The sequence below is a fragment of the Mustela putorius genome, unplaced genomic scaffold, assembly GCF_011764305.1.
Source record: "Mustela putorius furo isolate JIRA1106 unplaced genomic scaffold, ASM1176430v1.1 tig00003962_pilon_pilon_pilon, whole genome shotgun sequence".
Lineage (NCBI taxonomy): Eukaryota > Metazoa > Chordata > Mammalia > Carnivora > Mustelidae > Mustela > Mustela putorius.
In genome coordinates this window covers 14,118,099-14,135,256 of record NW_025422106.1, presented here as the reverse complement: position 1 = coordinate 14,135,256, position 17,158 = coordinate 14,118,099, and the positions used below count along the sequence as shown (strand labels likewise).

At 38.4% G+C, this 17,158-nt stretch overlaps 1 protein-coding gene across 2 annotated transcripts in view; it reads left to right on the top strand.

Moving 5' to 3' along the window:
- PPM1D (protein phosphatase, Mg2+/Mn2+ dependent 1D) overlaps positions 1–17,158 on the top strand; it is a 42,509-nt gene that overhangs the window by 22,112 nt on the left and 3,239 nt on the right. For both annotated transcript variants that reach the window (XM_045070065.1, XM_045070064.1), the window contains exons 3-5: positions 4,177–4,301; positions 11,937–12,127; positions 14,460–14,702. In XM_045070065.1, coding sequence (XP_044926000.1) covers positions 4,177–4,301; positions 11,937–12,127; positions 14,460–14,702 — 559 coding nt within the window. The remainder of the gene's footprint in view (positions 1–4,176; positions 4,302–11,936; positions 12,128–14,459; positions 14,703–17,158) is intronic.

Sequence of the window (17,158 nt, the reverse complement as noted above, 5' to 3'; positions counted from 1 at the left end):
TGAAAATAGTTTTGACCTAGTAGACTCCCTGAAAAGGTCTGGGAGACTCCCAGGAGCCTCTGAGCCATATTTTGAGAACTACTTTTCTAGTAATTTTGAGAACCACTTTTCTAGTACTTCTTTGGTTGTTATCGTATACATTTTAACCTTTAGACTCTCTGGAATTTTAAAATCTGAGCTGTGTGTAGGGCTACAAGTTAATATTTTTTTCTCAATGGCCATTAGTAGCTACTAGAACAATTATGTATCTTTTTCTTACTGATTAGAAGGGTAACCAGGCATAAAACCCCTCTTTAATGGGAAAATGACCTTGAGTTTACCCTCTTCTAGCACCATTTCTCTGGTTAAGATGGAATGTCAGTTCCATTATAAGGTAACATTGCTTATGGTAGAATGATCCTTGAATTGGAACTGTATTTGGATAGAGAAGATTTTGAGTGGACTATACAGACCTTATTACCTGCGCTGTGTACAAGCAGTTTGACTTATGCAGGGACCGGTAAGTCAAAGGCTATTAGAGGACACTGATTCCTGGGGCATATGAAGTTTATGTGGGTCATATGAAGCTTGTTCTGGGTGCTAGAAAATGGCTCTATATTTCTCTTAAGGATGATTGCTGAAGACAGCATAACTGAAGCTGCCGTGCTGGCATACTGTTTCCTGTTCTATATCCTACAAAGTTATCTATTTGATCCTATAGTGTGAAGATCAGTCTGTATCTGAGACCATTGCTCATAGTCATGCAAAGTGAGCTTTACAATTATAAACTGGATTCCTGTATATGTTTGAGTCTTTTTCTGGGCTATTTTTATACTGTATGTTCTTGTACGAGTAGCATACTTTTTAAAAAGAAATTGTGGCTCATTATAATTTTTAACATTGGTAGTACTGATCCCTTTTCATTAATCTTTTAAAAAATATTTGCTGGACTATTCTTTATTTTTCTATATGAATTGTTAAATTATATATTCTTTGATTTTTAATAACTTTTTTTTAGAGTTTATGTTTTTTGTCTTGTCACTTAAAATACCATCTGCATGGTTGGACAGATGCTCTTTGCCATTTGGGAGCAGGTGTCTTTTTGCACAAATTGAGCTGTTTTATTATAAGTTATTTCCTCCTTTCCCTCTGTCTCACCCTAGGCAACTGGCCAGTGCTCTGTTTTTCCAGCCTTCTGTTGCTGCTCAGTCAGCTCTCTGCATATCAGGCTGTGCCTTTGTTTATGTCTTTTAATCATACAGGACAGCAGTAGGGAGTGCAATAAAAGCAGCATCTTTTATAAGATTGCTTTGTTTTTTTGATGCTGGATTTAAAATTTGTTTTAACCAGTACCATTAGTTTTTTGTTCCTCAGAAGCATAGAGACAATAATATCTTTGACTATTAAATATCAAGAAGGCTCCTACTTAAGATTTATAATGGAAACAATTTGGGTAGCTACCATAATTACTTAAGTATTAAGCCTTACATTTTAGGGAGCAGGTTTAGGAAAGAACAATAGGACTTAATTAAGGTAGTATGAAGGCAAAATTATTGTGTCTCTTCTTGTGAATGGTAGATTTAATCTTTACTCTCCTGTTTGTTTTTTGAGGGTAAGTATTAAAGAAAACATAAAATAACAAAATGACCACCTTTGGTTTTCTAACTTGCTATGATGTAGAACAATGTTGCTTTGAGGACTCTGAATTAAACTAAATGGGTTCTCAAAAGGATAGTAAATAAACAACTCCTGACTTTCTCTTCTGTGTTATTAATGATTGACAACTTTTAGTGACCACTCTGTACTTGCTTTATTCCTCCTCTCTGCTATCTAACATGATTGCCGCTAGCTACATATGACTGTTTAAATTTCAGTATAATTTAATTACAATGAAAATAAAAAATTAATTCCTCATTAGCACTAGCCACAGTTAGAGTGCTCAGTGGCCACACAGGACAGAGTGAACATTTCGATCTTTACAGAGTTTCATGAGACAGAGCTGCTTAAATCTCCTGGCTTCCTCTTGTGAGATAATTTTGTTTTCTATTTCAGAAAGAAGGTTGAGGCTCTTCTGCCATATTCATATTTTTCTTGGCTCACAGAGTGGTTATTTCTCATTTATAAGGCTTATGCCTTTATTTTGCTTCTCTCAGGATTTTTATTCATTTGTTATCTCTTTTCTCTCTAGTATTTTCATTCTTTTGAAGTTGGAGTAGAGATAGAAAAGCTATAGTTGGGGCTTAACTGGCTGGCAGCTGCTGAGGTGTATGGTATTTTCTAGTGACATTCCTTTGAGAGTGGTCACCATTATTTGTCCTGTCTTCAGCTTTCAGCGTCTTGAAGCCAGTGTCATTTCAGTGTTCATCAAGTTTAGAAGGATAGAGTCATGCTACTCAAGGTCAACATAATAAACTAATAAAGACTCATATATATATATCAGGATGTCTTAGTACTCATTAATCATGAGAAAAATGACCAACAAGGAAACCACATATTATTGTCAGCTGGCCTGCCGTAGATGAATGAAATTTCAGATTGTAATCAAAGGGTTTCTGGATGTATAGGGGCGCTAAGTGAGAAGACTTAATTAGGTTATTTTAGTGTCCTCTATCTTTGAAAGTCTTGGGGATCAACCTCATCTTATGCATGTATCTTTTTTTCTTATGCATGTATCTTGTCAGGTGGACTTAATATCAATTTTTAGGCTAATAGTGTTTCTTGAAAATTCTCTTTGCTGCTCTTTCTGCCAACTTTTTTAGCCTTCCAGAGGAACATCTTTCTTTCATTGATTTTTTTTTTTTTTTTTTTTTTTTAAATTCAGGCAGGTCATGATTAGTTAAGGGTCAGTTTACTGTTTCAGTCATGCCAGGTACCTGCTGAGAGACCATCTCTAGTGTTTTTTTTTTTTTTTTTTAATTTATGAGAGAGACCGAGAGCGAGCGAGTACACGTGCACATGAGCAGGGGGTAGGGCCAGAGGAAGAGAGAGAAGCAGACTCTGCATTTAACAGGGAGCCCGTTCCAGGACTCAGTCCCAGGACCTAAGGATCAAGACCAGAACCAAAGGCATACGCTTAACGGATTGGGCCACCCAAGTGCCTCTCTGTTGTGGTTTCATTATTACTTTTTTTGCTTAAAGATTTGACTGTATTTCCATGTTTTAGGCAACCTAGCATGTACTGTTCTGTGTATTAATTATAGATTTCTGTTGCTGCTATGCCAGATTCCTTTCTAAGAGTTTTATTATTTTTTTTAAAAGATTTTATTTATTTATTTGACAGACAGAGATCTCAAGTAGGCAGAGAGAGAGGAGGAAGCAAGCTCCCTGCTGAGCAGAGGGCCTGATATGGGGCTTGATCCCAGGACCCTGGGATCATGAAGGCAGAGGCTTTAACCCAGTGAGCCACCCAGGCCCCTCTTTAGGAGTTTTCTTATTCTGTGATTCCCACATCTATATCTCTACAGCTGATCCATTTCCAAAGTCTACTCTCGTACTTGTAATTACAGAAACATCTAAATATATGATATTTCTGTTGAGTTATATCATCAAATTAAAAATACTAAAACTGAAGTTGTACTGTTTTCAGCACCCTCAAATCCATCAAAAATTATCTTACATCTCCTTTTCAGTTGTTGTTGTTGTTTTTAAGATTTTATTTATTTATTTGACAGACAGAGATCACAAGTAGGCAGAGAGGCAGGCAGAGAGAGAGAGAGAGGAGGAAGCAAGCTCTCTGCGGAGCGGACAGCCCGATGCGGGGCTCGATCCCAGGACCCTGGGATCATGACCTGAGCCGAATGCAGAGGCATTAACCCACTGAGCCACCCAGGCGCCCCTCCTTTTCAGTTTTTTAATTACTATTTATTTATAACCTCTTCTTCCTCCTTTCAGTTTTCTTAGTTATCACATTATCTTGCTTTTTTCTCTGACATGCTGTCTACTCATTTTTCTTCTCATTACTTCTACTCTGTTCTTTCTAAACTACCTCAGCAATCTCAGTTCTCCTCATGTTAATCTTACCTATTCTGTGTTTCCTCTCTGAACAGGAATTTTGGTTTAAGCATCTTTGTGTCTGAAACAGATAAGTCATTATTTCATGATCATATAATCTGATTATATTAGTTATTTACCACATTAAGCTACCTTAGTTCTATTTTATTCGCTTAGAATTTTTTTTTTTTTTGAACTCTTTTTCAGTGTGATGAACAAGTCTGGTGTGAATCGTGTAGTTTGGAAACGACCTCGGCTCACTCACAATGGACCTGTTAGAAGGAGCACAGTTATTGACCAGATTCCTTTTCTGGCAGTAGCAAGAGCACTTGGTAAGTAGGACTTACATTTGGTAAATCATACTAGATTTTCTACAATGTATGGTGGTAACATAAAAGAGGAGACTAAGAACTAAATCCTCATTTGACTGATAATGGGGGTAGAAATACGCTGTTGTTATAGTAAATGCTTTAAAACTTAATGGAGGGGAAGGTTAAAATGGATTTCAGTGCTGGTTGCTCTTTAACCATGAGTCATGTTCAACATTTTGGTGATTCACACCAGTACTTAGGGAAGTATATATATGTCTAGGCTTGGTGTTATCCTTAAAATTATTTTTAAATGTGCTTCCCTACTTCAGCCTTTTATATTTCTCTTAAGAACCTTCAAAGGTCTCTTTCTCATTAGCTAGCAAAATAAATTGTTCATGACAAAATAAAAATACTTATTTTCGAATCTACCTGGTTTTGGACGCAAAAAGGGAGGGCATGCAGGTTAAGATAAGGAGTTTGGTGCAGACATTATGTGTGGTAGGCAAGAAATAAACCTTACAAGGGTTTATAGTAGACCATGATAAGGAATTTTATTTTATTCATTTTTTTCTAAAGATTTTATTTATTTATTTGATATACAGAGAAAGATCACAAGTAGGCAGAGAGGCAGGCAGAGAGAGAGAGGAAAGCAGGCTCCCTGCTGAGCAGAGAGCTTGACTTGGGACTCTATCCCAGGACCCTGAGATCATGACCTGAGCCGAAGGCAGAGGTTTTAACCCACTGAGCCACCTAGGCGCCTGGGAATTTTATTTTAAATACTTTCAGGAAGTAATTGAGTGGAGGAAGTATACCACAGTGGTGAAGAGATAGACTTTGGAGCCAAAATTCTTAGGGTCCAATGCCAATGTTGTTATTTACTGCACAATTACATATAGTAAGGCAAATCACTTACTATATATAAATTACTTAATATATGTGACAGTTTTTTCAGCTGTAAATGGGGCTAATAATGGTACCTGCCTCATTCAGTTGTGAGTATTGGATGACTTAATATATGTAAAGTGGTTAAAACAGTGCCTGACACATAATAAGTGTTCTGTAAATGTTACTGTTGCTGTTTATTGAAATAGGGCAGTGACATGATGCATGTTTTTAAAAAATTAATTTGTCAGGGAGAGTGTAAGCAGGGGGAACAGCAGGCAGAGGGAAAAGCACGCTTCCCACTGAGCAAGGAGCCTGATGTGGGACTGGATCCCAGAACTCTGGGATCATGACCTGAGCTAAAGGCAAAATGCTTAACTGAGCCACCCAGGTGTCCCCAGTTCTTTTACTTTCTTTCTTTCTTTTTTTTTTTTAAGGGTCATTTTGGTGCTGTAGTGGGTAAAATTATAGGGTGATAAAATTGGAGGCAAAGGTACTATTGGGGGCCTGTAGCAGTATTCTAGGCACTCTACATATTTGTAGATTTTTGCAGAACTCAAAGGCTGTCTGTTTCTCAGGTTATTCATTAATAGTATAACCATGTGATATAATAGATCTTTCAGTTGTTAGCAAGGATAAAGAGGGAGGAATGTGATAATTGGCAAGTAATTAATATTACTAAAGAACAGCATTTTTTGTTTGTTTTGTTTTTAAAGATTATTTATTTTAGAGGACAGGAGCCGGAGGGGCCGAGGGAGAGGGAAGGAGAATCAATCTCAAGCTAAATCTGTGCTCAGTGCGGAGCCCAACAGGGGGCTTGATCCTAGGACCTTGACATCACGGATTTGAGCTAAAACCAAGAGTCAGACACTTAACCTGACTGCGCCTCCCAGGCATCTCAAGAACAGAAGGTTTTTTTATGGGGAACCCAACTAATTATACTGAGGGCAAGGTCTTACTTCAGATTCAAACTGAGGGGTAAATTGAGGAGTGCCTGGGTGGCTCAGTGGGTTAAAGCCTCTGCCTTCAGCTCAGGTCATGATCCCAGGGTCCTGGGATTGAGTGCCACATGGGGTTCTCTGCTCAGCAGGGAGCCTATTTCCCCCTCTCCCCAACTCTGCCTGCCTGCCTACTTGTGATCTCTCTCTGTCAAATAAATAAATAAAATCTTAAAAAAAAATATTGAACTTTCAATTTAGAAAAATAGATGCCAAGTTATTTTGTATATATGAAGTGTGTGTGCCAAGCATTTTAAGCCTTGAAACTCATAAGAGATTGTGTAGTGGAAAAGTAGGAACAGATGAAGGACTGGCAGAAAGAGCAGGAAAACCAACTGGTTTTTCTGTTTCAGACTTTCTACTTTCTACTTTTCTTTTTGACTTCTGTATCTCTAGAGTAATTAAGACAAGAAGTAATCTAACTCCTACTTGAATATCTTCAGTAAATCTTAATATTTCAAAGTACAAACTCTTGCATAATTGTCAGTTAAAATCTGCCACATGAATCTTTCAGATATTGACTCTAGTTTTATGTGCTGAGTCAAAAACAGGGCAGTGTATTTATTTTTCCTTTTGCATAATGACCATCATTTACCTATTCAAAATTAGCTAGCATGTTTTTCTAGTCTTTCCTCTAGGCTTCAGACCCTTCATTATTCTTGTCATATTGCTTTATTTCTTCATTAAATGTTCCAGAATTGAGGATATTCTGCAAGATGTGGTCTGAACAGTTTGAAGTATGATGGAAATATTTTATTCCTGCTACCTGAGCATTGTATTTCTGCTTGTAGAGTCCTGGAATCTGTCATTAGCTTTTAGTAATCATACCACATTTGTTGGTTTATTGAAATAGCTCCAGTCGTTAGATATTTTTCTTATGAACTGCTACCAGTCAGATTTCTCTATTACATACACTTTGGTTTTTATTGGAGTAGTATGAGGGTGGGGAGGCAGAGACAGAATTAATAGCAGCATTGAATGAGCTTCTTATAGAATATCTAGTCAGTCCAAAAGGTATCGATTACTGTATTTGGAGAGAGATATTGATGTGATTTTTAAAAAAGATTTTATTTATTTACTAGAGCACAAGCAGGGAGAGGGGCAAAGGGTGGGAGACAGGGAGATAATCCCAAGCAGACTCTGTGGTGACGTGGAGCCTCATTGGGGCTCAGTCTGATAACCCTGAGATCATGATCTGAGCCAAAACCAAGAATCGGGCACTTAACGGACTGAGCCTCCTAGGCATCCCATCTGTGTTTTTTTCCTTAGCTTGATTCAACATTTGTTATCTATGTAGAGAGAAAGAAATATAGTCCTCAATGTTTATTTTACACAGATACTCAAAAGTACTTAAGCAGTGGTATATCAGCATTGTTTTAAAATATCTCCCCATAAACTGCTTTTAGTTGCAAAAGAGAAAAAATAGTAATTAAGGCGTGCCTGGCTGGCTCAGTTGGCAGAACATGCAACTCTTAATTTCCAGGTGGTGAGTTATAACCCATATTGGGTGTAGAGATACTAAAAATTAATAAACTTTTAAAAAAGAAAAAACTAGTAATTAGAGAACAGAGAAATCAGGCAGTACCTTGACTAAATAATCAAAATTATCATTACTAATGAGGAATAGTGCTGAGACTGACACAATATTCCCTATGTAGTATTCTGGCCAAGATGTATAACCTAAAGAAATGTTATAAGTGCATGCTATTCCTGATCCTAGGCCAAAGCCTATAAAAGATCCGGAGCCTGGGATCATGACCTGAGCCAAAGGCAGACTTTTAACTGACTGAGTCACCCAGGTGTCCACAAATAAATAAAATTTTAAACTTTTTTTTTTTTTAACTTGTTGCATGGTAATACTTACTGGATCATAGTAAATTATAGTATTTAGCACCATTCTTATGGTTTATGACCATTTTTAATCTAGCTTTTTGGGAAAGAAAAGTTTGCTTAACAGAAATTGGTACCATTTTTAGAAACTCATGAGGATTAGAATTACTTGCATACAGATATAACAAAGGTGCCTTCTAGTGGCTGTGTGATAGAATTGTATGTGAATCTTGCAAATCATTTATTCCTTGAACAGATACTTACTGAGTGCAATATGTGCTAAGCATGTGGTCTTTGTCCTCTTGGAAGCTTACAGTATAGAGAAGGGGAGAAGCATTCATCGGATCACAAAACGAGTTGTCACTCTCTCTCTCTGTCAAATAAATAAATAAAATCTTTAAACTGCAACCAAAAATCATCCCTTGAAAACATAAATTTAAGGGGTGCCTGGGTGGCTCAGTGGTTTGGGCTGCTGCCTTTGGCTCGGGTCATGATCTCAGGGTCCTGGGATCGAGCCCCGCATCGGGCTCTCTGCTCCGCAGGAAGCCTGCTTCCCTCTCCCTCTCTCTCTCTCTCTCTCTCTCTCTGCCTGCCTCTCTGCCTACTTGTGATCTGTCTGTCAAATAAATAAATAAAATCTTTAAAAAAAAAAAAAAGAAAAATTACATCTCTAAATACTTAAATATGTGCTAATGAGAACTTAAAATAAGGGTATTATACCTAGCTGGAGAGGCAAGAGATATTTGATACTGAGCTGAAGTTTGAAGAATTACTAGTTGTTAAGAGAGGAAGAACGTGTGTTCTAAGCATAGGAGCTGCATCTGCAAGCAGCTCTGATAAGAGGAAGGAAGGTGAGAATAATAAGGAACTCTGACAAAGCCCAGTGTAGCTGGAACAGAGATATGAGAATAAGAGGCATGGATAAAATGGCTTTTTTTTAGATTGTGGTTAAGAGTTGTAAATTAGGAATAAGACTAAGCTATTGCAGAGTGGGAGTGGAAACAACTAAATTTGGGTATACGTATGTTTTTAATTATGACAAAGACACATAATTTTGCTATCTTAACCATTTTAAGTTTACAAGTCAGTGGTGGTATTAAGTTCATTTACATAGTGTTTTGCAACCATCACCATCCATCTTAAATATGTTTTATTTTTTATTTAAAGATTGTATTTATGTATTTGAGAGAGAGAGATAGCAAGAGAGAGCATGAGCAAGGAAGAGAGAGAAAAGAGTTTCCTTGCAAGCAGGGAGCCCGATTTGGGGGTTGATCCAAGGACTCAGATCATGACCTGAGCCGAAGGCAGGTGCTTAACCGACTGAGCCACCCAGGCACCCCTTAAATTTATGTTTTCAAGGGATGATTTTTGGTTGCAGTTTAAAGATTTTATTTATTTATTTGACAGAGAGAGAGTGACAGAGGGAACCCAAGCAAGGGGAGGGTTAGAGGAAAGGGAGAGGCAGGCTCCCCACTGAGCAAAGAGCCTGCCGCAGGGCTCCATCCCAGGACCCTGGGATCAGTGACCTGAGCCAAAGGCCGATGTTTAATAACTGAGTCACCCAGGTGCCCATTGGTTGTGGTTTAAAGAATAGATGGATTGAGGCTCTTTGGAAGTGCTCTGTGGGAAGCCACTCACAGAGTAGGGGGAAATGTTAAGTCACTAGAGGTAAAGACTACTGGGTATCCTGTGCACTGTGGGCTGCCATGTGCCACAGAAGCCAGCAGAGAACATACTGAAACCAGAAGAAAGGCCTTTTTCTCCTCTGGTGTCCTTCCAGTGCCCCTACTAAGGACAAAAGGGAAATGGTCATCAAGGAGACAACTAACAACATTTGCCGCAATGTCCAAAGGCTCTCCCTTTACTACAGGAATGATATTCTTTGATCCTATTTTGGTGTACAAACAGTAGACCAATGATAGAAACACTTAATTCAAGGCCCAGTTCTGATCGTTGCTCATTTTACCTCGGGTAAAGCCAGGATTCTCTAAACTGATTAAATAAGGGAACCGTGCCTATGTCATATGTTCTTAAATCTGACTATGAATACAACTCACCTAGTGAGTTTGTTAAAAATTCACATTCCAGCAAATTTCACCGGCAAATTTAAAGCAACTTGAGCACTAAAACAATAATAAAAGGGGCACCTGGGTGGCTCAGTCAGTTAAGTGTCCAACTCTTGGTTTCAGCTCAGATCATGATTTCAGAGTTGTGAGAATCCATAAGCTTATAAAGAAAGATACTGAAAAGATTATAAATAAAACTTCAAAAAAAAAAAGAGAAAAAGAAATAAATGCATCTTTGTAAGTCTACTTGGATTATAATTAGCTTTTAGTGGTTGCATGGTTTTTTTTTTTTTTTTAAGATACTATTTTTACATAATCTGTATGCCCAGTGTGGGGACTTGAACCTGCAACACCAAGATCAAGAGTGGCACACTCCAGTAACTGAGCCAGCCAGGTGCCCCATGTGTGGTTTTTTGTTTTTTTGTTTTTTTTTTTTGCTACTCTGAGAGATGAATTGCCACTTTACCTTTCAAGGGGCTCATTTGGCAATGAATTTTGCTATTTTAAAGTAGAACAATTGATTTGAATTACTTGTCCCTTAGACTGTGAATGTGTTTTAATTGGACAATACTTTTGATAGGACCTAATGAAGGGAAGTTTAAGTAAGGCAGAGAAAGGACAAAGAGATTTACTCTTGGTTAGCAGTAAGTCAGACCTGCTGAAAGAGTGCTAAAACCACTCATTTGTCTGAAAACCTTTTGCTTCTATTTGGTTTAAAATATTTTCTTTCTGTCTTTATTTGAGAGAGAGATGGCAGGAGCAGAGGGGAAAGGGAGAAGCATGCTCCCCACTTAGCAGGGAGCCTGACTTGGGACTCAATCCCAGGACCCTGGGATCATGACCTGAGGCAGACAGATGCTTAACTAACTGAGCCACCCAGGTGCCCCAAACCTTTTGCTTGTAATTTAGGCCTTTACCCAGAGTATTTCACAACAAACAAAAGAGATAGAGATTAATGTTTTCTTCTTTTTGTCTATTCTTTCCCCAGTTTGGAGGAGTAGAAAAAGTTAGATAGCTCCACTTAACTTTGTCTTATATATCACAGAAAAATAAGAGTTCCCTTCCTCACTTCCTCCCTCCCTTCCCCCCCTTTTTAAAAAAGATTTTATTTATTTATTTGACAGAGAGATCACAAATAGGCAGAGAGGCATGCAGAGAAAAGGTGGAAACATGCTCCCTGCCAAACAGAGAGCCCGATGCGGGGCTCGATCCCAGGACCCTGAGATCATGACCTGAGCTGAAGGCAGAGGCTTAACCCACTGAGCCACCCAAGCACCCCACCTTCCCCCTTTTTTAAAGATTTCTTTATTTGAGAGAGAGAGAGAGAAAGAGAGCACAAGCTAGGAGGTGGGTAGAGGGAGACTGAGAAGGGATAAAGAATCTCTAGCATACTCCTCATGGAGTGGGAAGCCTGTCGCAGGGCTTGATTCCATGACCCTGAGATCATGACCTGAACCTAAAGCAAGAGTCAGACACTCAACTGACTGTGCCACCAGGTGCCCCAAGTAGTTTTTATTTTATTTTATTTTTAAGATTTTATTCATTTATTTGACAGAGAGAGAGATTACAAGTAGGCAGAGAGGCAGGCGGAGAGAGAGGGGGAAGCAGGCTCCCCACCGACCAAAGAGCCCGATGTGGGGCTAGATCCCAGGACCCTGAGATCATGACCTGAGCCGAAGGCAGAGGCTCAACCCACTGAGTCACCCAGGTGCCCCAGTTTTGTTATGTTTTTTTCTTAAATCAGGTATGGATTTTGAATGTTATCAATTGCTTTTCTGCATCTATTTTGATGAATGTGTAGATTCTCTCCTTTAATCTGTTGACAAAATATTACTAGCCTGGAAATAACACTTCTTGCTTATTTCTGCCTCCACCCCCAGGTGATTTGTGGAGCTATGATTTCTTCAGTGGTGAATTTGTGGTGTCACCTGAACCAGACACAAGTGTCCACACTCTTGACCCCCAGAAGCACAAGTATATTATCTTGGGGAGTGATGGACTTTGGAATATGATTCCACCGCAAGATGCCATCTCAATGTGCCAGGACCAAGAGGAGAAGAAATACTTGATGGTGAGAAGTAACTCAATAATTTGATATTGTTGTCTATACATTGTTCTGCTACTTTGTCATAGGTCTAAGGATGTTCACTTTGAGTAGGTATTCCATTTGCCTGGCTCTAGAATTACATAAAACAAACTTTGCAGCTCATAAAGGGAATGAGACAGGATATAAATTAGATAAACACACAACCACAGACTTTGTTATGAATAGCCCTTAGTGGCCTATGAAACCTCATTAATTCTTTTTAAAAAATTGAGATGTAATTCATATACCACAAAATTTTACATTTTTTATTTTTTATTTTATTTTAAGATTTTATTTATTCGACGCAGAGAGAGACCACACAAGCAGGGGGTAGTGGCAGGCAGAGGGAGACAGAGAGAAGCAGGATCCGTGGGATCATGACCTGAGCCAAAGCCAGTTGCTTAACCAACTGAGCCACCCAGGCGCCCAAAATTTTACCTTTTTAAAATGTATAACTCAGGGGCACCTGGATGGCTCAGTCATTAAGTGTCTGCCTTTGGCTCGGGTCCTGATCCCAGAGTCCAGGGATCGAGCCCCGCATTGGGCTCCCTGCTCAGCGGGAAGCCTGTTTCTCCCTCTCCCACTCCCCCTGCTTGGGTTCCCGCTCTTGCTGTATCTTCTATCAAATAAATAAATAAAACCTTAAATAAAAAATCCTCTTAAAAAAAATGTATAGGGTGCCTGGGTGGCTCAGTGGGTTAAGCCGCTGCCTTCGGCTCAGGTCATGATCTCAGGGTCCTGGGATCGAGTCCCGCATCGGGCTCTCTGCTCAGCAGGGGGCTGCTTCCCTTCCTCTCTCTCTGCCTGCCTCTCTGCCTACTTGTGATCTCTCTCTGTCAAATAAATAAATAAAATCTTTTAAAAAAATGTATAACTAACTCAGTAGTTCTTACTATATTCTCTAAGTTGTGCAACCGTTACCACTATATCATTCCAGAACATTTTATCACTACCTCCAAAACCAATAATTGCCAGTAGTCATTCACTGCCTCCTGTTATCCCCACCCACTGGCAACCACTGATCTTTCTGTCTCTTTATATTGGCCTGTTTTGGATATTTCATGTAAAGAGATCATATAATATGTGACCTCCATATTTGACTTCTTTCACTTAAGCATAGTATTTTCAAGGTTCATCCATGTTGCTTGTAAATAAAAGTACTTTATTCCTTGTTAGGGCTGAATAATTTTCCATCAACGGATATACAACATTTAATTATCCATCCATTTACCAGTTGATGCATATTTGGGTTGTTTCCACTTTGGGGCTCTTATGAATGAATGACTTTTGTGAACATTCACATACAAGTTTTTGTGTGGATATGTTTTCATTTCTCTTAGGTATATACAGCACCATACAGGTATTTTCTCTTCTTTATAATTGTTTTCCCTAGCTTTATTTTATTTTATTTTTAAGATTTTTATTTATTTATTTAACAGACAGAGATCACAAGTAGGCAGAGAAGCAGGCAGAGAGAGAGGAGGAAGCAGGTTCCCAGCTGAGCAGAGAGCCCGATGTGGGCCTTGATCCCAGGACCCTGGGATCATGACCTGAGCCGAAGGGAGAGGCTTTAACCCACTGAGCCACCCAGGCGCCCTCCCTAGCTTTAAGAATGCAGTATATAATACAGATAATATGCAAAATACATGCTAATCAACTTAATTTTATTGGTAAGACTTGTGGTCAACAGTAGGCTATTAGTAGTTAAGTTTGAGGGGAATCAAAAGTTATACATGGATTTTCATTTGTATGGGGGAGTTGGCATCTCCAACGTCCCCCATTGTTCAAGGGTCAATTGTATATATTTAACAGTTGTTTATATTTTCTTGTCTCTGAATTTTGTTCATATTCTTTGACAAAATTTTATTGTCATTGATTTGTAGAAGCTCTTATTTTAGGAGAAGATTGGCCCTTTGCAATAAGGGTTTTTTTGTTTGTTTGTTTTTTGTTTTTGCCATGCCTGATTATCTCGTTTGCGAATTGTTTATCTGTAATAACTTGATGTTTACTTTCCATTTTAGATAACTTCTGTATAACTTTTCCTATTACAGTGAAGACTGAGTTTCTTGCTACTAAAAAGATAAAAACACAGGTGGAATTTAACCACAGGATAAGGCCTTGTCTTAATATTTAAAAAAATTAGAGCAGTACTCTTAACATAGTTATGGGGTCTATGGATAATGTTTGAAATTTAGGAAATTTTACTTATGTGAGCCATATTGAATACTTTGTTTTTAATTTGATACTTTGTTTTTAATTTATAGTGGGAACTAAATCTGAGTTGTTATCTTCTCTCTCTTTGTTCTTTTAACTACAGGGTGAACATGGACAGTCTTGTGCCAAAATGCTTGTGAATCGAGCACTAGGCCGCTGGAGGCAGCGTATGCTTCGAGCAGATAATACTAGTGCTATAGTGATCTGCATTTCTCCAGGAGTGGACAGCCAGGGAAATTTCACCAGTGAAGATGAGCTCTATCTGAACCTGACTGATAGTCCTTCGTATAATAGTCAAGAAACCTGCGTGATGACTCCTTCTCCATGTTCTACACCGCCAGTCAAGGTATACAGTTCTCTATAGTATTTGAGGTTTTTAAATAGAATTTCTTTGGTTAGAATTGCCTGAAAAGTTTTTCAGATTCTTTGTATCATAGGATTTTGGATTTGAACTGGGTTCAAGAAAGTGATGGATCTTTGTCATGTAACTTTTACTATCATTGATTCATCTTCCCATCAGTACTGTTCTGCATGCCAGCTGTGTGCACAGTGCTTAATAGAAAGGAGATGTACATAACAATATTTTAACAATCCCCTTCTAATACTATGTACATTTATAAACATTTAAGTTTGGAAGTACTTTTGTATATATTTCATTTGAACCTCATAAATGGAATGGGTAACTAGTGTAGAGATTATTCCATCTTACAGATAATAAGACTGAGAGATTAAGCAATTCGGATAAGATCACACAGACTACAGACTGAAGTGGACCTTAGGATATCAGATCTTAGAACTGGTTGTCTAATAACATGGACAAGAAACATTATTCCTCTTCTTAGATAATTTTGAATGAGTTTAAGATAAGCTGTGAAGTAGGGGCGCCTGGGTGGCTCAGTGGGTTAAGCCACTGCCTTCGGCTCGGGTCATGATCTCGGGGTCCTGGGATTGAGTCCCGCATCGGGCTCTCTGCTCAGCAGGGAGCCTGCTTCCCTTCCTCTCTCTCTGCCTGCCTCTCTGACTACTTGTGATCTCTCTGTGTCAAATAAATAAATAAAATCTTAAAAAAAAAAAAAAAAGATAAGCTGTGAAGTAAATTTACATGGTACTGCATTTCCCTTTTTATTATTTCATCCCAGTATTTTCCTACTAAAAATTGGTAGTACTGATAACTGCTTTGTTATACGTGGGACTTCTGAGAATGTGCTTTTATTTTTGTATTTTTGAGAGAGCATGTGTGAGTGAGGGGCAGAGGAGAATAGGAAGTGAGAGAATCTTCAGCAGGCTCCACACCCAATGCGGAGCCCAACGCCAGGCTTGATCTCACAACCTGAGTTGAAACCAAGAGTCAATCACCCAATCCACTGAGCCACTCAGGGGCCCCTATATAAAATGTTTTTTAAATTATTTCTGAAAATCTGGAGACCTAATGATATAATAATAAAGATAAGGAGATTTATGTATACCCTAACTTATATTTAGGCATTGGTAGTTAACTAGTTGGCCCCACCAAAATATAGGAAAATATTTGGAGCCATTCAGAATAATTAGTGATGTTAGCTCTGACCTAACAAGTAAATAAAGACAAATCTCTGCCCAAGAAATTGTGTTTTATCTTAATTGACAACCATGACTACACATGTAATCTATTGATTTATTTTCTTGGTAAAATAATCCCACATTTAGTAACATCTAGATAAATAGAATGATATTTTGGTCAGCTTAGTTTTTAATACTTTCCCACATTTAGAGTAGGCATTTGAGACTAGGTTTATCTACTTATAGACATGTCAACTTCTGTATGGATCCTAAGGTATCCAAGTAGTCAGATCTTTGTTTTGGGATGAATATGGTAGAAATACCTCTGTTTAAGTGATATATCACTCTGACACACATTTTTCTCTGTCCTTTCTTTAGGGCAAAACTAAATTTAGCTTTTTGTTTGCTTTTGATTATTTTAAATTTTATTTGTTTATATGACAGAGAGTGAGAGAGATTGCACAGCAGGGCGAGCAGAAGGGAGAGGGAAAAGCAGGTGCCCTGCTGAGCAGGGAGTCCGATGAGGGGCTGGATCATGACCTGAGCCGAAGGCAGACACTTAACTGACTGAGCCACCCAGACACCCCAATATAGTTCTTTTTAAATAAGCCAAGAGTTATTGGAAGGAGGAATGAGGAAGGGAGTTCTTTCAGAAAATTAGCTTTTAGTTTCAGTTATGTTCTAGGCACAATTTTCAGTTAGATTTAATGTTGGATTATAAGATTGATGGAGCAAGGAAGTTGATCTCTGAAGTGGTAAAACTTTTAAAATTTGTGTTTTTAGGAGGTAATCTCTCAATATTACATTTTATGTACATGTAAGAAGATTTAGCAATACAGGTAATTCATCTGGGATGAGTCTGAGAAGTCTGAGCAATTGCCTGTGCTAACAGATGCAGTGTATTCCCGCGGAATGCCAATAAAAAGAGCAGGAAAAGGAAAAGTTCAAGGAGGAAGTGGGGGAAGAAAAGCCAGCACACATGTAGTGTCAGAATAATAATCTTGTGAATTTAAAAAGACAGAACAGTGGCACCTGGTTGGTTTAGTTGGTTACATGGGTGCTTTTGACTCAGATCATGATCTCTGGGTCCTGGAATCGAGCCCTGCATCGAGCCCTGTATTGGTCTTCTTACTCAGTGGGGTGTCTGCTCCTCTCTCTCTTTCTTCCCTTCTGAGCCTCCCCACTTCTTTTTCTCTCTCTCTCAAATAAATAAAGTCTTTTAAAAAATAAAATAAAAAGAACACAACAGAAATTAAAATAAAT